The following is a 24,358-nucleotide window of genomic DNA, read 5'->3' on the forward strand; positions in this document are numbered from 1 at the left end:
ATCAAATATCTTGGCTCCTCCTGAAACCCGCTCCCACCCATTTCAGTCCCAATAAGCCAAAGACCTTAAGTAGTTTAGACACATGCCTTTGCTCAAGGAAATTCACAGAAACCGCCACTGCTATACATCTTATTGAATGACTCACGAGTTCTCCTTCACTGGTTAATCTTTTTCCTCATCCCTTCCTCCCCCTGCCAACTGCCCTAAGAACAAATAGCTTGTAAACCAATAAATTAGGCAGAGCCCGAGAGCTCTGGGCCGTGAGCAAGCCTCTGATGCTCTGGTTCCCTGGACTCGCCTTTGAAACACTTATTCTGTCTCTTTCTAACCCCTTTGTCTCCACCGGACTTGGGGTACCCGCTGGGTGGTGTGGAGCTGGTTTCCCCATCTGGCGCCCAACATGGGGCTCCCTGGTAATCTCTACAAATAATCCGGCAAAGAAACGCCAGAGCATGGAAAATGGAGGATGACTGACGAAGGATGCCCAAGTACATTTTCACTTCAGGCTCTACGGGTAAGTAGGGCGCTTGGAGAATTCCAGGGTAACCTCAGGAAAATATGGGTCAGGCTGAAAGTAAGTTTACTAATTACTTAAGCCTGGTGCGGCAGTTATTGTGCCATGTGGGGGTAATTGTGAGTACCCAAAATCTCACATCTTTGTTCCATCTCATAGAAAAGTATTCTCCTTGGTTTCCAGAATATGGAACCATGGATGTAAAAGACTGGCACAAGGTTGGGATCAGACTTAAAACGAGCTCAACAAGAGGGCCACGATATTCTCTTCTCCACTTGGTCTGTGTGGTTGGCAATTAAAACGGCACTGGAGCCCTTCCACTGAGGAGGAGGAGGAGGAGTTTCAGGATGATACAGAAGAGTTTAGTAATTAGGAGTCTGATGGTCCGCAAAGTGAACCATCACAGTCTAGTTTAAAAAGGGGGGAGAAACGGGAAACTATATATTCCAACTGCCAAAAACTTATGAAAGAAACAGTTCTACCTACTGCAGAAACAGTGCCACCTACTGTGCTTTTATGGGAAGGTCCGGAACAGCCACCCCGCCTCAGCCTTAAGAATTTTTGGAACGGGAGCCTGAGACACAGCTTGCCGCTCCCACTGTTGCACGCTCCACCATTAACCATGGTGAAGGGAAGCTTCAGGCTCGCCCAACAGCCAGTTATGGTGAGGGAATGATCCAGGCTTGTCCACCTGTTAATTATGGTAGAGGAATGCTGTGAGCCTGCCCAAATACAAATTATGGTGCAGGAACAATCCAGGCATCCATTCACCAGACATGAGAAATGGGGAATTTGGATGCTTGGCAGTTTCCGGAAATTATTTCACCAGCTGAGGAGCCTAGAGAACATGCTCAAGCATGCTGGGAGCCATTTCCTTTTAAAATATTACAATACTTAAAGCAAACAATTGGCCAATATAGGTCAAATTCTCCTTATGTTCATTCCTTGTTACAATCTGTGGCTTATAACCGGCGCTTACTACCTATGGATTGGGAGTCATTAGCCTGATCCACCCTGTCCCCCACTGAATTTCTCCAATTTAAAACCTGGTGGACGATGAAGCAACAAATCAGGCATGCAGAAATGTTCAAGCCCAACCTCCCGTTAACATCACATCTGGTCAACTGCTTGGAATCGGACAGGCATGGGGTACTCCAAATCAACAGATGGTAATGAGTGATGAGGCTGTTGATTAGCTCAGAACTATATGCCTAAGAGCCTGGGAAAAAATTCACAACCCTGGTACTACTTATCCTTTTTTTTAACTCAGTTCGACAGGGTCCAAGAGAGCCTTATCCAGATTTTATCACCCGTTTGTAAGATGCAGCTCAAAACGCTATTTCAGATTCTCATGCCAAAAAAATGATCATTCAGCTGCTTGCTTATGAAAATGCTAATACAGCATGTCAGGCAGCAATTAGACCTATTAAGGGAGAGGCAGATCCAAATGATGAAAAAACTTTAAGTAAATACATTAAAGCCTGCAATGGCATTAGGGGGCACTTACATAAGGCCAGCCTCCTTGCTCAGGCAATGGCTGGACTAAGGGTAACAAAAAACACGAGTGTTCCCTGGATTTTGCTATAATTGTGGACAGGCAGGACATACAAAAAGAGAGTGTACAAAGAGCCAAAAAAGGCAAAACTCAGGAGGAAAAAGCAGAGAACCAGGTACCTGTCCTGCATGTAAAAAAGGAAAACACTGGGCTAATTAATGTTATTCAAAGTTTGATAACAGTGGACAGCCCTTGCCAGGAAATGGACAGAGGGGCCTGCCCCGGGCCCCAATTCAAAACAGGGCATTCCCAATTCAGGACGGGACATCCCTGACTCCAAACACAACGTTCCCGGCCCAGTCTATCCCTGTACAAATGTACAGCAATTGTCCCCCTCCACAGCTAAAAACAGGGCAGTAGACTCATGCTGTACCGAAGTCATATCCCTCCTTCCTGGGAAGCCTCCTAGGAAGGTCCGAACAGGAGTTTACGGTCCATTGCCAAACGGCATGGTGGGACTTGGGAAGGTCCAGCTTAAACTTAAAGGGAATTCAAGTGGACTCTGATTGCCAGGGCGAAATTCAAATTGTTATCTCCTCCACTGTTCCCTGGAGTGCTAATCCAGGTGACAGAACAGCTCAACAGTTGCTTTTACCATATGTTAAGTTAGGAGAAAGCTCAGAAAAAAGAACAGGAGGATTTGGAAGCATAACTTCAGCAGGAAAGGCTGCCTATTGGGTAAATCAAGTCTCTGACAATAGACCTATTTGTATTGTCACTATTTAAAGAAAACAATTTGAGGGTCTGGTTGACACAGGAGCTGAAGTGTTGATCATAGCTCTTTATCAATGGCCAAACAACTGGCCCAAACAAAAGGCCCCAGTGGGTCTTGTTGGGGTCAGAACTGCTTCAGAAGTTTTCCAAAGTACTTTTATCTTACCATATCTTGGTCCAGAAGAACAGGAAGGCACAATACAACCTCTAATTACACCCATTCCTGTTAACTTATGGGGGAGAGATCTGCTTCAGCAACAGGGCACAGAAATTTCAATCCCTTCTCCCCAGTACGGTCAAGCTAGTCAAAAAATGTCAAACATGGGCTATGTTCCCAAGAAAGGCCTAGGAAAACAGGAGATGGGCATTACTGAAACAATACAGATTACTGTAAAAAATGACCGAAAAGGATTAGGTTACCATTTGTAGGGGCGGTCACTGTTGAACCTCCAAGTCCTATTCCCTTAAAATGGAAGACCCAAAATCCTGTTTGCAGTGGCCGCTTTCTCAGGAAAAATTGGGGGCCTTAAACAGGAATCAGTCAAAGAACAATTAAACAAAGGAAACATTGAGCCCACATTTTCTCCATGGAAATTTGCCAGTGTTTGTTATAAAGAAAAAATCTGGCAGATGGCGCATGCTAACCGACTTACCAGTGGACAGTGCAGTCATCCAGCCAATGGGGGCCCTGAAGCCGGGGCTTCCATCCCCCACCATGATTCCTAGAGACTGGCCATTAATAATTATAGATCTGAAGGACTGCTTTTTTAATATTCGTCTAGCTGAGTCTGATTTTGAGAAATTTGCTTTTACTATTCCTGCTACAAACAACAAGGAACCAGCAGCCAGATATCATTGGAAAGTCCTGCCACAGGGTATGCTGCATAGTCCTACTATTTGCCAAACTTTTGAGGGGAAGGCTATTCAACCTGTGAGAGATCAGTTTCCAGATTCGTATATCATTCATTATATGGATGACATATTGTGTGCAGCCAAAAATTGAGACCGACTTATCCAGTGTTATTCATATTTACAGGAGGTGGTAGCCAATGCTGGATTGCTCATACGACCAGATAAAATTCAAACGGCCACACTTTCCCAATATTTGGGAATGCAGGTTCAGGAAAGCACAATTAAACCCCAAAAGGTTCAAATTTGAAAAGACTCTCTGAAAACTTTAAATGACTTTTAAAAATTATTAGGAAATATCAATTGGATATTGATTCCTACTTTGGGAATCCCTACCTATGCTATATCTAATCTGTTCTCTATTTTAAGAGGAGACCCTGCTCTCAATAGTAAACGAGAACTGACTCCTGAGGCTGCCAAAGAATTACAAATGATTGAAGAAAAAATGTGACAGGCCCAGGTTAAAAGAATAAACTCAAGTTTACCATTAGTTCATTGTGTTCCCTACTCTCCATTCTCCTACAGGGTTTATCGCTCAGAGAGAGGACTTAGTTGAACGTTCTTTTCTGTCTCACAATACTGTCAGAACACTCACAGTATACTTGGATCAGATGGCAATCTTGATTGGGCAAGCTTGCCTTAGAGTCGTTAAACCTTGTGGCTCAGATCCAGGTAAGATTATAGTTCCAATGAACAAAAATCAGATTCAGCAAGCCTTTGTTAATTCAGTCAATTGGCAAATAAATTTAGCTGGCTTCACTGGAGTTCTTGACAGTCATTATCCAAAAAACAAAATTTTTCAGTTTTTAAAGCTAACAACATGGGTCCTTCCAAAAATTACCTGTAGTGCTCCACTGGAAGAAGCAGTGACTGTGTTTACAGACGGCTCTAGCAATGGAAAAGCAGCTTATGTAGGACCTAAAAACAGAATTATTCAAACTGACTTTCAATCGGCACAGAGGCCTGAATTACAGGCAGTTATAGCTGTGTTAGAAGACTTTAAGCAACCTGCAAATATTGTCTCTGATTCAGCTTATGTTGTTCAAGCTACTCAATACATAGAAACTGCACTCGTTAAATATCTTGTGAATGAACAACTCATCAGCTGTTTTCTTCTTTACAAAAGGTAGTGCATGATCGCTGTTTACCTTTCTGTATTACACACATTCAAGCACACACTAATCTCCCCGGGTCCCTTGTAAGGGCTATCAAGCTGATTTACTAGTTTCCACTGTGCTTACTAATGCCCAAGATTTTCTCTCTAACACATGTTAATGCAGCAGGACTTAAACAAAAATATCAAATTACTTGGAGACAGGCAAAGGACATTGTGCAACACTGCCCCCAATGCCAGGTACTACGACTGCCACATGAAGGGAATGGTGTTAACCCAAGGGTTAACCCCCAATATGCTGTGGCAAATGGACGTAACCCACGTACCTTCATTCGGGAAATTTGCATACGTCCATGTCACTATAGATAACTTTAGTATGGGCAACTTGCCAAATAGGTGAAGCGGCTACTCATATTAAAAAACATTTACTTTCCTGTTGCGCTGCCATGGGCATCCCACAAAAGATTAAAACAGACAATGGCCCAGGCTACTGTAGTAAATCTTTACAATGTTCCTTCGACAATGGCACACTGAGCACAGTACTGGAATACCCTATAATTCTTAAGGTCAAGCCATTGTTGAACGGGCTAATGGAACCTTAAAATCTCAATTACAAAAACAAAAGACAGACGGGGGAAACAGAATACTCCACTCCCCAAATGCAGCTACACTTGGCTCTTATCACTTCAAATTTTTTTAATTTGTCTAGAGAGAGATCAGGTTACAACAGCAGCAGAGCAGCATTTGACAGGACAAAAATAAGTCCTCATGAAGGAAAACATGTGGTAGAAGGACGTTAGAATCAAAACCTGGGAAAAGGGCAAAATTATTACATGGGGTTGAGGGTTTGTTATCTCACCAGGAGAGAATCAGCTGTCTGGGTACCCACAAGACATCTTAAGCTGTGCCATTAGCCAGAATCCAAGGAAGAGGAAAATACCTCAGAATATCCCTGCAACACGTTCGTTAGATGGCTCAGATGAACATCTCTGTTGAGCAGATAGAAACCAGTAAAACTCGCCAAGCAACTCCACCAACCTGGGGGCAGATGAAGAGTCTAGCTCACATTGCAGAAGAGAAGAGTGAGGTCTCAGAACAAGCCACTGACCACCAGTAATCTAATGGTAGCTATGATGGCGGTAATCTCCCTGGTGGTGAGTCTCCCTGTAGCTGAGGCAGATCAAAATTACACTTATTGGGCCTACATTCCATTCCCACCACTGATTAGGCCTGTTACATGGTTAGACCCCCACCATGGTGGAGGTTTATGTTAATGATAGTGTCTGGATGCCTGGACCAACAGATAACCGAGATCCTACCCATCCAGAGGAGGAACGAATGTTAATAAATGTTTCCACTGGTTATCGCTTTCCTCCCATCTGCCTGGGGCCAGCAACAGGATGTTTAAATTATGATAAATAAAGTTGGATGGTTTATGTCCCTGCACATAATGGATCAAAATCCTTTATTCAGGAAATCAGTGGAAGAACATTTCAATCTTTGGACACTATTAAATACTTTGAAGCACAGCTATGTTATGACACATAGCCAGATTAATAAATTTAAACCTAATAAGGAGGCCCTGCCCTAGGCAGGCCACTAAATGGTCTGAAAAGCTAGAGGTGCTAACCTGGTAAGATTGTATTGCAAACGGCGCTGCTGTACTGCAAAATAATTCCCATGGAATCATCACTGACTGGGCCCCTAGGGGACACTTTGCAGTAAATTGTATTGGACAGTGCAAAGATTGTAGAGAGACTCCCTTTGCCAACGACTACCCAGATAATGCACCAAAATTATATAGAAGAATTGAAACAAAATACCCTATTAAGTGGGAGGAGAATGGTATGGCTCCTCTAAGCCCAAAAATGACTGATCCAATTATAAGTCCAGAACATCCAGAATTGTGGAAAATAATGATGGCTCAAACCCCAATTCAGATTTGGAAAGGACAATATAAAACAGAGACCCACAGTAAAAAACTTTGATTTGCTGTATACATGACCTCTAACTGGACGGTCCCATTGCAGAGTTGTGTTAGACCTCCTTTTATGTTGGCAGTGGGAAAAATTAATATCTTACCTGAATCTCAAACCATATCATGCCTCAACTGTCATCTTTTTACCTCCATTAATTCTACCTTTAATAAAGATAATAGCATTTTACTGGCTAGGGCCTGAGAAGGAGTATGGATACCTATATTTCCTTCAATAGACCTTGGGAGGCCTCTCCCTCCATACATATTATCACTGAAGTACTAAAAGACATACTAATACATCAAAGAGATTCATATTTACTTTAATAGCTGTGATCATGGGCCTTATAGCTGTCATAGCCACTGCTGCTGCTGCTGGTGTTGCTTTCACTCTTCTATTCAAACTGCAGGCTTTGTGGAAAGTTGGCAGAAAAAAATCTTCTAAGCTTTGGAATTCAGAAAGCCAAATGGATCAAAATTTGGCAAATCAAATTAATGATCTCCGTCAAACAGTAATGTGGATGGAAAATTGGATTATGAGTTTGGAGCATAGAATTCAAATGCAACATGATTGGAATACTTCTGATTTTTGTATCACTCCTAGCTCTTATAATGCCACTGAACACCATTGGGAGACGATTAGACACCCCCTAGATGGAAAAGCAGATAATTTAAAACTAGATATTGCTAAACTGAAAAAACAAGTCTTTGAGGCATCTCAGGTTCATCTCACTCTGTTGCCTGGAGCTGATACTCTTGCTGGAGCCACTGAGGGCCTAATATCAATCCTTTAAAGTGGATTAAAACCATAGGTGGATCAACAATTGCAAATTTTATTTTAGTTTGTGTCATTTACGCTGTTTGTTTTTAGTCTACAGATGCAGATGGCGCCTTGGGAGAGAAGCCAGACACCATGATCAAGCCATGACAGCAATGGCGGTTAATCAAAAAAAAAATCAATAAAGACAAAAAAGGTGGACATGTGGGAAAGAGAGTTTCTGGGGTGCCAGTTGAGTTGGTCTCCCCCGTGTGAAACACCCATGAGGAGCCATAGGCGGCCTCTGAGGAGAAAAGTCTCCTTATTGCCTTCATGTCTTTATGCCCTGGGAGCGTAACCACTCAGTGGTATTCCACAGGTTGCTCAGGGAGATGATACTCCCTTGAAGCAATGGAGTAGAATCAAATATCTTGGCTCCTCCTGAAACCCGCTCCCACCCATTTCAGTTCCAATAAGCTAAAGACCTTAAGTAGTTTAGACACATGCCTTTGCTCAAGGAAATTCACAGAAACCGCCACTGCTATACATCTTATTGAATGACTCACGAGTTCTCCTTCACTGATTAATCCTTTTCCTCATCCCTTCCTCCCCCTCCCATCTGCCCTAAGAACAAATAGCTTGTAAACCAATAAATTAGGTGGAGCTCTGGGCAGTGAACAAGCCTCTGATGCTCCTCCGGTCCCCTGGACCCTTTTTAAACACTTATTCTGTCTCTAACTCCTTTGTCTCCGCAGGACTTGGGGTACCCACTGGGTGGTGTGGGGCTGGTTTCCCCAACATTTATGGTCACTATATGTCATTAAGAGAAAAAGGGTTACAAAGCAGTCTTAAGATACTTTCCCCTCCCTCTTTAAAAACGAAGAAGGGCAAACTCATTTAAAACAAGACTGGAGGCCAGGTGCGGTGGCTCACGCCTGTAATCCCAGCACTTTGGGAGGCTGAGGCAGGCGGATCATGAGGTCAGGAGATCAAGACCATCCTGGCTAACATGGTAAAACCCCATTTCTACTAAAAATACAAAAAAATTAGCCTGGCGTGGTGGCAGGCGCCTGTAGTCCCAGCTACTCAGGAGGCTGAGGCAGGAGAACGGCATGAGTTCAGGAGGTGGAGCTTGCAGGGAGCTGAGATCGTGCCACTGCACTCCAGCCTGGGCGACAGAGTGAGACTCCATCTCAAAAAAAAAAAAAAAAAAGAAAAGAAAAAAACAAGACTGGAATAATAATATATACCAAGACGTTACTTCTCAATTTCCTTCACTTGCCTTTCTTCAATCCATCCAGGAGTTGTTGTTTGAGACAGATTCTCGCTCTGTTACCCAGGCTGGAGTGGAGTGGCGTGATCATGGCTCGCTGCAGCCTCAACCTCCTGCGCTCAAGTGATCATCTCACCTTAGCCTGCCAAGTACCTGGGACTAAAGGGATGCACCACAACACTTAGCTCATTTTTCTTTTACATAATTTTTTGTAAAGACAGTGTGTTACCCAGGCTGTTCTTGAAGTCATCTTCCCACCTCAGCCTCCCAAAGTGTCGGAATTACAGGCATGAGCTACCACATCTCCACATCTAGCTACCTTTTTTTTAAAAATGAGGACTGGGCATATCACTCCCCAAAAATCCATCAATGGCTTCCCAATGGCACTCGGTTTGAAAATATAAAACCCTTCACCTGACTTGTAAGTCCTTGGGCGGACTGGCCCTCTCTAACACTATCTCATGCCTTTCGCCTGGTCATCCCACTCCTGCCACATGGACCACCTTTCCGTTCCTCAAACAAAAACAAGCTCTTTCTCACTTCAGGACCTTGAGTATTCAAGACCTACTGTACTTGAGACCTACTGTACTAGTAGGTCTGTCTTCACTGGACTTGGTTCCTACTCATCCTGTGGGTCTCTGCTTAAATACCATTTCCTTAGAAAGACTGTCCCTGTCCCCTCCACCACACACCCATTCTAACACAGTATCTTCCAATTTTCCTTCACAACTATTAGTTTGTAATTATGCAAATACATACATACATCTATGTTTGTATATGCATCTGTCTTCCACAGCACAGTCCCTAGCATATGGCAGACAATGAATGAAAGTAGAATTTTGAATGAATACAAGGAGAACTACGGGTTTTATTTTAATTTTTTGCAATCTATATTTTCTAAATCTTTTTCTACAATTAGCATAGATAGCTTGCTAATAATTAAGACAGTATTTCTACCCTACTGGTTCCTCAAACTCAAACTAATATTCTTCTCTCCTAAGCTTTAATGATTGTGAAATCCTAAGAATTCTTCTATAAAAATCCTTCTGATCAATCCTGTTTGCTCTATCCAAGACCCGAGCACCAAATTTCATAAGTTCTAATAACCTCAAGCCTAATAACAATCCTTCTGTCTCCAGTTTTTCCATCTACCAATCCTTTCTATACACAAAATAGTTTTCTAGCCAGGGTGCAGTGGTTCACGCCTGTAATCCCAGCACTTTGGGAGGCCAAGGCAGGCAGACTGCTTGAGGCCAGGAGTTTTAGACTAGCTTGGGCAACATGACAAGGCCCCATCTCTAGAAAAACTACAAAAATTGGCCAAGCATAGTGGTGCACGCCTGTAGTCTCACTACTCAGAAGCTGAGGTGGGAGGACCAGTTGAGCCCGGAAAGCAGTGAGTCGAGATCGCACCGCTGCACTCCAGCCTGGGGTGACCGAGTGAGACCGTCTCAAAAAAAAATTTAAAAAAACTTACAGCTTTCCTTCTACCCTCTTATGTGTACCAGTCATGATTAAGACTACAGAGACTGCAAAAGGGAACCATACTTGTATAATGTTTCTAGCCCAGCACTCTGAAAATGCCCAGATCATAAAGGACCCTCAACTATCTGAGGACAAGCAGATGAAGAAGAGATTAATGGATAGATGAGTGGATGGATAAATAGAACATTGTAAGTCCACATTTTACAAATAATAATTTCTAAATATTAAGTGTATCTTGTGAAAAATCATTAAAATGTATGTGAAAATTTTCCTAATTCAAAATTTCATAGAAGCCACCTTAAAAGAGTATTTGTGATAACCAAATAGAAGTTAATCCTGAGACTAATTTCCAGCCAGCTTCAAAACTGCTTTGTGATTAGAATTCCCTGGCAGGTTCTATTTCAAGCCCTGGCTCCCCTACTCCCCTAGAATGGAATGCCCACACTTAAATAAATTTTGCAATGCCCAGCTCCACTCCCCTCTGCTCCTTTCCCTCCCTGAAATAGCCTCAGCCTAAACTGCGATCTCCTCTGAACTGAACATTTAGTTCTACTCCCCACCTAGCTCTTAAGACAGTACTACTGGACACCGTAATTCTAATTCTCACGTCTCATCCCCCCACTATTGGACTGTAAACTTGAAGTAACTTCTCATGTTACTTTTTTATTTCTAAATCCATTTAACAAAAAGTTCTGCATAAAGTATAATCTTACAGTTCAGCGCAATTTTTGTATAAACTTGAAGAGGCTAGGACTTCTCATGTTACTTTTTTATTTCTAAACCCATTTAACAAAAAGTTCTGCATAAGGTATAATCTTACAGTTCAGTGCAATTTTGCTAATTATTGTTCCCACATCTTTCCCCACTCTCAAGCTCCTTGGGGATGAGGCCTTAGCAATCAAAGAACCCTATGGAAATGAAAAATGATCAAATTAAAAGGCAGACAAGAGGAAAAAAACTTCAATTAAATAAAAAAGGAAAGGGTTAGGAGCTACTGCCTTCTCCAAGAGACCCAGTCCTACCACCTTCAGTGAAGATCCTGGCACTTCCAGCTAAAAATAGGGTGCCACCAAAAAGACAAAAGGTGAGGCTGGGCGCGGTGGCTCACATCTGTAATCCCAGCACTTTGGGAGGCCAAGGCAAGAGGATCACTTGAGCCCAGGAGGTTGAGACCAACTTGGGCAACACAGCAAAACCCCATCACTACAAAAAATACAAAAATTAGCCATGTGTGGTGGCGCATGCCTGTAGTTCCTGCTACTTGGAAGGCTGAGGTGGGAGGATCACCTGAGCTCCACAAGTTTGAGGCTGCAGTGAGCAGAGATCACACCACTGGACTCCAGCGTGAGCGACAGAGCAGATCGTGTCTCAGAAAAAAACAAACAAACAAACAAAGAAAGGTAAGAATATGGAAAGGTGGAGAGAACTGGTGATCACAAGGGCTGGAAGAGGTCAAGGCCTTTTGAGTTTTCTGATTTGGAGCGTCAAGGCCTAATGAAACTTAATATTTATTGTGGACCAACTATCAGGCACTTTACATGTGCTATTTAATTGTCACTGGAGTCATTTTGGAGGCTTGGAGGCTACTGGTATCTCTGGAGGCTAAGCAGTATCTGGAAAAGAGGAATCATGGAATCAATCCCAAGGATTCTATAAGGAAGACTCTGGGCTTGACCTAAAAATCAGAATTCAAGTGGTACTTCAGGTTTCCAGATTTCCCAAACCAGTTCGGGAGGAATTACAAAAAGATAACTGACCAGAGGTTCAGAACAAAGGTAGAGATAAATACACCTACTATGTTCCCATAAAAGTTAAAATTTTTTTAAAAATAAAGGCATAGATGAGCATCTGAATTTGAGTAAAACATTCAGTAAACCCACATATAAAGTGCAAGAGAATCAAGAAATAGTAAAAATAATAGAAATATTAAACACTTGTCAAGACCACTATAAACCTGAATTTACTTCTCTAAGCTAGGTAATCAACAATTTGCATTTGTCCAGCAACATGCTGTTTTCAAAGCACTCACATACACCAACACATTGGATCCCTACAACTTAGAGGCTTTCGAACAGAACACAAAAGTAGGCCCATTTTGCCCAGGGGAAAACTAAGGTTCTAAAATTCGAAATATTTATTATAATTCTTTCAACTAGTCAAGGGCAAGGCTAGGAGTCAAGAACATAGCAGTCTTGCAGGTCCTGATTCAAAGCATCCTCCCTATGTACATCCTTACTGTATCTAACACATACACCCACTAAAGTTAGTAATTCAGGAGAAGCGGACAGGATAAATAAAGTTAGTAATTCATTTTATTGAAATCATTTGCAAATCTGTCTTCTATGCAGAATGAATGCTCCTTAAAAGCAAAAAATTTTTCTTTGTGGCCCAGGGCACAGTGGCTTACACCTGTGATCCCAGCACTTTGGGAGGCCAACGCGGGCAAATCACTTGAGGCCAGGAGTTCAAGACCAGCTTGGCTAACATGGTGAAACCCCGTCTTTACTAAAAATACAAAAATTAGCTGGGCATGGTGGCATGTGCCTGTAATCCCAGCTACTTGGGAGGCTGAGACACAAGGATTGCTTGAACCCAGAAGGAGGAGCTTGCATGAGCCAAGATTATGCCACTGCACTCCAGTCTGGGCAACAGAGCAAGACTTGGTCTTAAAAAAAAAAAAAAAAAATTTTTTTTCTTTGTAACCCCTGCATCTAGCAAAGGGAATGGCACACAGAAGGTGTTTAATACTTGGATTAAACGGAACATAAAAATACTAAATAACCTCTGATTTCATTTTAGCTAACATGGTACAGACAAAAATTAAGTGATAAACTCCATTCAGTGAATGAACTGAAATTTAAGTTCTTAAATGTTATTTCTGAGGTTATTTTGTTAATATGGTATAAACTGTTTAGCATTTCCATTTAAGAAACTGGAACTAGAAAATGAAACCAAAGTAAAAATAACCATTAGCAACTTTTAGATACATTTTCTTAATTTCTAATCTGCCCCAGATGGTAGTGGTGGAAGAATACAAAGTTTGCCTATGTATCATCAATAAAAATAACTTTTACCTTAAAATTTTAACTCATAAGTTCCTACATGCAGTTCAGTATGCTAAAATTGTTCCTCTTCCTACTGAACTACAAGCCAAATTCTATTGCAATAAAAATTCCTATCAGAGAAAAAGATTTCTAAACCTCAACTAAGCACAAGCTTAGAATTGTCAATACTGACTTATTTCAATGTTTCTCACCCTTTATTTCATCAGTTCCCTTAAGAAGTATTTTCAGATGTTTTCCTCATTACCTTCTCCCCCATGAAATTTTAATATGATGGAATATACTATATATTTGTTTGTACACTGTTAAGTGTACCTTTTTATACACAAAAGAAGTAAAAAAAAAAATTTTTTTTTTTTTTTTTGAGAAGGAGTGTCGCTCTGTCACCCAGGCTGGAGTGCAGTGGCACAATCGCGGCTCACTGCAAGCTCCACCTCCCGGGTTCACGTCATTCTCCTGCCTCAGCCTCCCGAGTAGCTGGGACTACAGGAGCCCGCTACCACGCCGGGCTAATTTCTTTGTATTTTTTTCAGTAGAGACAGGATTTCACCATGTTAGCCAGGATGGTCTTGATCTCCTGACCTCGTGATCCACCTGCTTTGGCCTCCCAAAGTGCTGGGATTACAGGCGTGAGCCACCGTGCCCGGCCAAGAGTAAGATTCTTTCACTACCACACCCAGAACCAGTTTTCACTCCTTTGGCAATGACATTACCACACTGGGAATACATAATTTACTTAATAGTAATCTACTTAATAATAAAGGAAACATATTAAGTAAATTTATTTAATAAGTAAATTTACTTTAACCAATAATATTAACTTACTTAATAAAGTAAATTATGTACTTTTTTTTTTTTTTTGAGTCAGTCTTGCTCTGCTGCCCAGGCTGGAGGGCAGTGGCGCAATCTTGGCTTACTGCAACCTCCACCTCCTGGGTTCATGCGATTCTCCTGCCTCAGCCTCCTAAGTAGCTGGGATTTCAGGTGCATACACACCCACCTGACTAATTTTGGTATTTTTAGTAGAGATGGGGTTTCACCATGTTGCCCAGGTTGGTCGCGAACTCCTTGCCTCAGGTAATCCCCTCATCTCAGCCTCCCAAAGTGCTTGGATTACAGACGTGAGCCACCACACCCACCAGGGTTAGGTAAATTATGTATTCTTTTTTTTTTTTGAGACGGAGTCTCGCTCTGTCACCCAGACTGGAGTGCAGTGGGCCAGATCTCAGCTCACTGCAAGCTCCGCCTCCTGGGTTCATGCCATTCTCCTGCCTCAGCCTCCCGAGTAGCTGGGACTACAGACGCCCACCACCTCGCCTGGCTAGTTTTTTGTATTTTTTAGTAGAGACGGGGTTTCACCGTGTTAGCCAGGATGGTCTCGATCTCCTGACCTCGTGATCCGCCTGTCTCGGCCTCTGAAAATGCTGGGATTACAGGCTTGAGCCACTGCACCCGGCCCTATGTATTCTTAATGTGAGTAATGTCATTGTACTGACTGACTACCAAATGCCAGGCTGAAATATATGACATCAAAACATTATAGAACAGGTCAGGTGGAGTGGCTCATGCCTGTAATCCCAGCACTTTGGGAGGCCTACGTGGGTGGATCAATGAGGTCACGAGTTTGAGACCAGCCTGGCCAACATGGCGAAGCCCTGTCTCTACTAAAAATACAAAAAGTACCCATGTGTGGTGGCAAACGCCTGTAATCCCAGCTACTCAGAAGGTTGAGGCATAAGAATCGCTTGAACCCAGGAGGTGGAGGTTGCAGTGAGCATAGATCGTACCACTACACTCCAGCCTGGGGAACAGAGCGAGACTCTGTCTCAGAAGAGAAAAAAAAAAAAAAAATTCTAGAACAGCAACATAATTTAGTTTTGACACACAGAACTAAATTTATATGAGCTTTGACACACAAAACTAAAATGAACGAACTTGAAGATAGACACGTCCTTCAGTGAATCTGCACTTAGTAAAGGGCCTCTCATAGAGCATGTGCTCAGTAAACATTTGATGAATGGATGGAAACTGTTAGAATCCTAAATGTGTGGTAATCCTAGATTAGAAGCTAACTGCTTCTAAATGTCATTTAGCAAGATGAGAACCTCTAGACAGGCCACAGAAATGTGGACTTCATATCTCAAATCACTTAAAATTCAACTCGCTACAACCCTGGAAACCTGGAATTTTCTGTAGTTAATTTTCAGGAAGGAAAAAAAAAAAGATGAAAACCTTAAGCTAAAACAGACAGTTCCTGTTCGGTAATTTTTAACCTTCCTGATTCACTAAATGCTTTTGAGTATCTAATGAAAGCTCTGTCCTCTTTCCCCAAGAAAACACACAACTGCAGAGTATTCACAGAGTTTCTCAGCTCTGTTGACTCCAATTTAAGAACTTCTCCATTAAAGGAATATGTAAACCAAATACAATGCATTAAGTTTAAAAATAAGTTAATTTTTTTGTTGTTCTTTAAAATGTTATTCTGAAAAGTTACCAGAAATATCCTTTTTGGCAATTACACTGTACTTTAATATGAGTTGTGTTTTTGTAGATGAGCGGTTTACCAAACAGGAAGAGAAATAGCCTACATTCTAAATATATTTGTAATACCTAAGTCAAAAACCTCAAAATGTACTAGATTACATTGTAATACTGCACAATGCTATTGAAACAGGTTGCAGTCTTCCCAGCTTTGATAAGAGAAACCTAAAGTCAAAAACATCAATTTCAAAAAGAAGCCAGGTTTCCACTTTTGGCACTTGTCAGGACACTTATTAAAAAGCAGCAGCACGGCTCGGCACAGTGGCTCACACCCAGCCCTTTGGGAAGGCAAGGCAGGCAGATCACTTGAGGTCAAAAGTTCGAGACCAGCCTGGCCAACATGGTGAAACCCCATCTCTACTAAAAATATAAAAATTAGCTGGGCGTGGTGGCAGGCGCCTGTAATGCCAGTTATTTGGGAGGCTGAGGCAGAAGAATCACTTGAACCAGGGAAGCGGTGTTGGGAGTGGGCCAAGATGGCGCCACTGCACTTCATTCAGCCTGGGCGACAAGAGCAAAACTCCATCTAAAAATAAAAAAAGCAGGAGGAGGACAAGCACTGTCTTTTTGTGCTGCTTCAAAGGGAGACTCACAACATGAAGATATATCCTCTAAACAAAAACTACAGCATATTTTGATACTATTTAATCTGATTAATGGCAGTAGAAAAGTTATGCTGTTAGAAAGGGGGTGAAGTTTGCAAAGACATACAAAAGTGTACAGCCAAGTTTAACATGACATACATAACAAAGCAAGCATAATGCCTGATGCCTCCAGGGGCTTTAAGATTTACATGTAAGATGATATTATAAAAGCATATTTATTTAAATATCAGAAAAATGCCCCAAATATTTCAAAATCTATCAAAATAACCTCAAAATACAATTTTTTTGTTTTGTTCTGTCTTTTGAGACAAAGTTTCACTCTCGTCACCCAGGCTGGAGTGCAGTGGCGCAACCTTGGCTCACTGCAACCTCTGCCTCTCAGGTTCAAGTGATTCTCCTGCCTCAGCCTCCCGAGTAGCTGGGATTACAGGTGCTCGCCACCATGACTGGCTAATTTTTATATTTTTAGTAGAGATTAGGGGTTCACCATGTTGGCCAGGTTTATCTCGAACTCCTGACTTCAGGTGATCCATCAAGCTCGGCTTCCCAAAGTACTGGGATTACAGGCAAGAGCCACTGCCCCTAGCCTTCAAAATACCATTCTAAAAGGTAAATTCAAATGCTCCATAGAAGAACTCTCAGGGAGTCCAACATTAATAAATATCATATATTAGTATAACTTATGAGATGAGTTAGTGAATATTTTGATCATATTGTAAAAGAATCCCAAAGCATAAAAAGTAACTTCAACAGTATAAAATCTTGTTGAAAAGGTATAAGCAGCCCAGGCGGCTCACACCTATAATCCCAGCACTTTGGGAGGCCAAGGCAGGAAGATTGCTTGAGGCCAGGAGTTTGAGACTGGGCGACATAGTGAGACCACGTCTCTACCAAAAAAAAAAAAAAAAATTGTAATTAGCTGGGCATGATACTAGGCGCCTACAGTCCCAGTTATTCAGGAGACTGAAGAGGGAAGATTGCTTGAGATCAGGAGGTCGAGGCTGCAATGAGCCATGATCACACCACCACACTCCAGCCAGGACAACAAAGCTAGGCCCTGTCTCAAAAGAAAAAAAGTACAATCAAATGGTTTAATGAACTTCAAAAGTAATTTTTCAGATCCTGTATATCTCATACTTGTGTTTAAATGCCTGAAAAAAATAGATAAAACTTCAAACCTTTAAAAAATATGAAGGAAATATCATTTGTATTAGAAACAACAAAAATTCACTAAAAACTCAGAAGCCTTTATATTTTAAATTATTAAAACTCAGCACATCTGGAAATTCTGAATACTTGTTGAATGAATTTCTGATTTACAGATTTGATATGTAGAGACAGTGGGCAGCACCACACGTATAGAAAGGAAAACAATTTTTCTTAAGTTATACATCTTCATCACTATTAGACTTCAAAGTAGTGACCTTGGGAACCTTATTCCAAAAATGGAACACATCTTTGGAGCCTGTGTAAAAGTCACACAAAACTCAGTTCCATCATTTTGGCTCATCTTAAGTATTTTACCCCATTATATATTATCTACCTCAAGTATCTACTTATTTTTCAAGATACAGAAGTTACTGTATTACAGTTCTTGTCTACAAGCATTAGAAACATTAGTAACTGACTCTGGCTATCTTTAAAAAGCAACTTTACTGGAAGGCTGTTGAAACTCACAACATTGAAAGATGACTGGAAAATCAGGCTGGAAAAAAACAGTGCCAATAAACCAGAGAAAGCAGCTCAAAGAATCATGCCAAAGAACAGTCTGATCCACACGCTGACATGACTCTGGAAAGGTCTCTAAAAAACCCTACAGCTCGTTATTCTCTCAAAATCCAAAGCCCTGAAAGAAAACATTTGATTGGACAAGTCTGGCCGCGTGACAAAACAGCAGGGATGAATAACATGCTTCAAGAGCGCATCCTAGAGCCGGTCGCTGTAATCCTAACACTTTGGGAGGCTGACGCGGGAGGATCACTTGACGCCAGGAGTTCGAGGCTGCAGTGAGCTGTGAGCTATGATTTCGCCATCGTACTCCAGCCTGGGGGCAGAGCACGATCCATCTTAAAAAACAGGCTCGGTGGCTCATGCTTTTAATACCAGCACTTTGGGAGGCTGAAGGGGGAGGATCACTCGAGCCCAGGAGTTCAAGACCAGCCTGAGCCATGTGGCAAAATCCCTGTGTTTATAAAAAACGATTTTTTTTTTATTAGTTGGGCATGGTGGTGTGTGCCTGTGGTCCTAGCTCCTCGGGAGGCTGAGGCAGGCACTTTATCCCAGGAGGTTGAGGTTGCAGTGAGCTGAGATCACACCACCGCACTCCAGCCTGGGTAACAGAGCAAGACCTTGTCTCAAAAAAAAACCAACACACTATGGGGAAACCCTAAAGTAATACAAAACAGGGCGAAGACCTGGGAAGGAGTTAATAAATGTCCACAGCAGTACAATCAGAACCACCATGTGGGATGACTATTTTTCCATTATACACGAAAACACTGAAGCTCAGAAAGCTTAAATTATATGTAAAAGCCAAAGAATACACCTTGGACAGGACTATAGAGCCTCTCTCTGCTTCTGCTATTCACAGGCATACTCCAAATTATACTTGGCCACTAAAAATAATTAAATCTAACCTTAAAAGACTAAGAGTTGCCACCAATGAAGACATTCAAACGTATATATGACACCAGTTATTTGTGGTAATTCTCAACGAAGCATCCTGAAAATATTCTATGGAAAGCATCTATGGGATAAACACACACAGGGAAAGGAAAATACCTGGCACTTTTGCTGCCCCTTCCCCTCAAACACTGGGGCAATTAGAGAAATACTGCTAATTACTTGGCAGTTGAATTTAGGTGTAAACTATCTGTCATCCTTACTGTGGCCTTTAAAGAGCTACTTAAATACCTATGCACTGAGTCTCTGCCCAAGTGAGCATGAGAATCCTGAGGGGCCTAGGCATCCTTGTTTTATAAAAGCAAAAAAGAAGTATCATTGGTTTAAAAAAAAAAATCTGAAATGTGTACTTAAAGAAAAAAAAAATAAATCACAATGACTCTAGACTCACCCCTAATAGGTAATCTGAAGCCAGACCATCTGCTTATTCGAAAACTGAACCTTCTTCTGTTCAGTAAAAAGGAGAGGGAGACTTGACTCAGAATATGTCAAAGTAATTTTTTAAATATTATAGATTATAAATATGTTAAAAAATAAATTGGTAAGACAATAAGAACAAAAGATAACCTCACACGATACGGATGAATCTCACGTTGAACAAAAATCAGACACAAAGTACAAAAAACTAGGCAAAATTAATCTATGCCAAATTCTAATATTAAGCCAGTGGTTACACCTGAGGAATGGGTAGTAACTGGAAAGAAATTCAAGTAGAGGGCTAGGGCTTCTGTTTCTTGCTCTAGGTACTGGTTTAACAAGTATATTCAGATAAAGTTATTAGCTCACATATATAAAATATTTCCAACATTAATGACTTGCTTAAATGTAAAGTTTAGCTTTTAAAGGTCTTAAGAGAATCCAGACATTAAAAAGATGAATGCTAAGTAAAAATCAGTTAAGGCAATGAGTTAGCATAAACGCCTAGGCTCAGGGTAAGAGAGCAATTCCTGCTCCCTAAAAAGAGTACTATAAGTTAAAGACATGGTGGGGAGCCTCCTAAGGGAAAAACATATGAATAAATAAAGTGCCAGGGCTGGTTATTAGAGTGTAAATACATGATGAGTTGGCTTGATGACATGCACCTTGTAGTCCCAGCTACTCAGGGCAGATCGCTTGAGCCCAGGAGTTTGAGTGCAGCCTGGGCGATATCTCGAGACCTCCATCTCTTAAAAAAAAAAAAATTTTAAGATGTGATGAAAGGAAAAAATACATAGGCTAATCCCTAAAACTAAAATCTAAAGCAGTACAAAATCCAGTTGTCTCAACCCCACCCCTCAACTCTCTGGACTTGCCTACAAAAAAAGAGAAAAAATTTCCCTATGTAGTTGTTGAAATCAGGAAAAAATGCTCACAATTAGCTAGCAAGCGTCTGGACCTTAGCCATGACTAGCAAAGTATAATGAGTGACTCTTCACCAAAATAAACGTAACACATGGTTTCAATTACCTGCCAAAGAACTTTAAATTGTTTAAATTATGTGAGTACGGTTAAACTTCAAAAAATTATTTAGATTATCTTCTTCAGAACCAATCACCGAAAAACAGCATGTTAATATGCTTTACCTTAAACATTTAGAGCAAGGGTGTCCAAACTTTTGGCTTCCCTGGGCCACACATAAAATACACTAACACTAGCAATAGCTGATGAGCTTTAAAAAAAAAAAAAATTGCAAAAAAATCTCATGTTTTAAGAAAGTTTACCAATTTATGTTGGGCCATATTTAAAGCCATCCTGGGCCACATTTGGCCCACGGATTGGACAAGCTTGATTTAGAGAAACATGTACTTGAAAAAACAAGTAGGTACTTCCTCACTATAATTTCTCAGTGTGACTCAGAATACCAAAAGCTTATTTTTTAGTTTTTTTTTTTTTTTTTTCCACCGAGTTTTATCCACACAGAAAAGTCTCAAAAACTATAAACCAAAGTGTTCACTCAGGAATATGTTTTAATTTTGCTTTTTTTTTTTTTTTTTGCATTTTCTAAAATGTCTATGTTATTTTTGTCCAAAAAGAAAAATCTTTATGGCCGGGCGTGGTGGCTCACACCTGTAATCTCAGCACTTTGGGAGGCCGAGGCGAGCGGATCACTTGAGGTCAGAAGTTCAACAGCAGCCTGACAAACATGGTGAAACCCCGTCTCTACTAAAAATACAAACATTAGCAGGGCATGGTGGTGCATGCCTGTAATCCCAGCTACTCGGGAGGCTGAGCGCAGGAGAATCGCTTGAACCCGGGAGGGGGAGGTTGCAGTGAGCCCAGATGGCGCCACTGCACTCCAGTCTGGGCCACAGAGCAAGATTCCGTCTAAAAAAAGAAAGAAAAAAAAAAAAGACAAATGTTTATAATCAAGATTCCAAATTTTGAAACCTAAAGTTGAATTCATTTTCTAAAAAGTACATTAGCAGGACACTATACACCTAGTTCACTTTTTCATCCAAAGAACAAGGAATTGCACATACAGCCTGCTTTATCATCACAACTCAATAAACAGGTACAGCAACCCTTTCACAGCCAGAGGAACATCAACTTTTTTCAAGGTTACTGTTATTAAAACCTGAGAAATGGGAAACCAAGATACGACAGATGCCCTACACGTATCTATCAAGCTAACCTTTAGTTCATTAGATTTCTAAATAACAAGGGTCCATAAACAGTCCATATTAAACTTGCCTATATCTAATAAGTTTCAGTGACCAAGAAAGATTACGTTGTTTTGTAAGACTTTTTTTTTTTTTTTTTTTTTGCCCACCTTCCTAAACTTGGAAAACTTTCTTAAAATCAGGCCTGAGCGTGGAGGCCCAAGCCTGTAATCCCAGCACTTCGGGAGGCCGAGGCGGGTGGATGACTAGGTCAAGAGATCAAGACCATCCTGGCCAACATGGTGAAACCCCATCTCTACTAAAGGTATGAAAATTAGCTGGGCGTGGCGTCGCACGCCTGTAGCCCCAGCTGGGAGGCTGAGGCAGGAGAATCGCTTGAATCCGGGAGGCAGAGGTTGCAGTGAGTGGAGACTGCACCACTGCACTCCAGCCTGGGCGACAGAATGAGACTCCGTCTCAAAAACAAAACAAAAATACAAAATTAGCCTGGCATGGTGGCGCATGCCTGTAATCCCAGTTACTCAGGAGGCTGAGGCAGGAGAATCGCTTGAACCGGGGAGGCGGAGGTTTCGGACCGCGCATTGCACTCCAGGAGCTTGGGCAATAAAAGCGAAACTCCGTCTCCAAATAAATAAATAATCATTTTTGTAGGCAAATATAATAAATACAGCAGAACGTTATAGAATCTAGGAAAGAGTATATACACATACGTATCTATCACTTCTTCAACTTTTCTGTGTATGAAAATTTTGGACACTGAAGTGAAAATAAACGCTTTCAAAGTCATAATACAAAGAAATATCTATTGCAACTTCAACCCACCTGAAAATCTGAGGCCTTTCATCAACTCACAAACCTACATTTCAAGCATTCGATGAAAAAATCCTTTCTTAAGACGGCAAGACTTTGAGATTAATCAACTGATAAAATATAAAAGCTATACTAAAAATAATCTCTTACCCAAGTCAGGTTCACCTAGAAAGTCATTTGCCAGGAGGTTTCATGAGAATTTTGATTTTACTCAGCAAGAGCTTTTTCCTGTATTACCACTTCGCCTACGTTTTTCCTAATTCCCAACAGTAAGCTTTAACTGAAGAAGAAAATCCCCAGCAAGCAGATCCGGGCACCCCTCCCAGGTCCTAAAACCTGCAAAAACCCAAGAGTTCGTTGCGCTGGTGGCTCCAGCTGTTTGTTTCCCGGGCAGTCTCCGGGTTGGATTTGCACCCTGGGGTCTACACGGGTTAAAAACGCGGAAAAAGGCGACGAAGAAATACAAACTGCCAGGGTGTCGAAATGAAAGGAGCGACTGTGAAAGGGGTAAGGAAAAATCCAAGCCATCTCTACTGGGAGGATCCGGAAAGCACCGGCCGCGCAGGGGGTCAACAAACTCCGACACTGCTCGGGGTCAGCTGGGCGACACCCGGCGCGGGCTCCGGAGTGAGGGCAGGTGCGCGGGCCGGAAGCCTCGGGCGCTCACCTGGCACCTACCTGGAGCTCACCTGGCGCCCGGGCCCCGCGCCGCCTCCCCCCGCCCTGCCCGCCGCGTCCGCACCTCGCGGTCCTTGAGGCCCAGCAGAAGCACCTCCTCCATCAGGGTCAGCCGCGTTTCCTTGGAGTCGCCCTTGTCGTCGTCGTCCTGCTCGTCGCGGCGGCTCTGCGCGTCGTCCTCGCTGCTGCCGGCGCCGCCGCCTGCCGCCCGCTCCTTGTCGGCGGCGTTGCGGGAGGCCTCGGTGCGCCGCTGCACCAGGCCCGAGCTGCGCTGGGTCAGCGAGGTCATGGCTCCCGCCGAGGCGCCGAGCCGGGCCGAGAGGGACGCGGGACCGACCTGCTCGCCCTCCTCCTCCCCGCGCGGCCTCCGACCCGGGTTTCCGTGTTAAATCCGGACGCCGGGGCGACGTCCGTCGGCAGCGGGGCCGGGGGCAGTCATGAGGAGACTGGTCAGGGCGAAGCGAGCTGGCCGGGCGTCGGCGGAGCAGGAGAGGGGCGCCTTCCTGCCTGCGGCCGCGGCCCCCGAGACAGCCCCAGCTCCGAAACGGAGGCGGCGGCGGCGCCTTTCCAATATGGCGGCCCCGGCTGACGTCAGCGGAGGATGTGGCAGAGTCGGCGCGGGAGAACTGGGCCAGGAGACGCCGGAAGCGGCGGGCGGGGACCGGGCGGCCGGACCCGGCGGGCGGGGATACTCTGGCACTGCCGCCTACACCCTTCCTGGCCCTTGGTGCTTGTCTTTTCCTTGTAGTTCCTGCGCGCCCTGACCCGCGGTCCTGTAGTCCCACTCCCATGACGTGCCCTCCGTCCTTCCGCTCCCTGTTTTGCCTTCACTACCCAGGGCTGGAGCCTGAACCTGGTGGGGCCCCCCACGAATCGGAAGAGTCTGGGCCCCTCGAAGGTGGACCCCACTCCAGCCTTGCCCTCCGCGCCTCAGACACCGCCGTCTTCGGAGGCGGCTCCGCGGCCGTGTGAAAGGGGTCCCATTTGGACTCCGGGGTCCGCAGAAGTGGCAGAAAGCACTTTGCTCGCGGCTACTGGAAGAGGAGGGGCGCGCTTTCTGCCGGGACTCCCTAACCTTTTAGAA

The 24,358-nt window shown here is 42.9% G+C and overlaps 1 protein-coding gene across 1 annotated transcript in view; it reads right to left on the bottom strand.

Annotated features, from left to right (window-relative positions):
* Positions 1-23,880, bottom strand: part of GOLPH3 (golgi phosphoprotein 3) — a 77,138-nt gene extending 53,258 nt beyond the window's left edge. The window contains exon 1 of the mRNA XM_023216552.2: positions 23,339-23,880. Within this exon, the coding sequence (XP_023072320.1) occupies positions 23,339-23,563 (225 nt within the window). The 5' untranslated portion in view covers positions 23,564-23,880. The remainder of the gene's footprint in view (positions 1-23,338) is intronic.
* Positions 23,881-24,358: the final 478 nt, after the last annotated feature.

Source organism: Piliocolobus tephrosceles, chromosome 4 (genome assembly GCF_002776525.5).
Source record: "Piliocolobus tephrosceles isolate RC106 chromosome 4, ASM277652v3, whole genome shotgun sequence".
NCBI lineage: Eukaryota > Metazoa > Chordata > Mammalia > Primates > Cercopithecidae > Piliocolobus > Piliocolobus tephrosceles.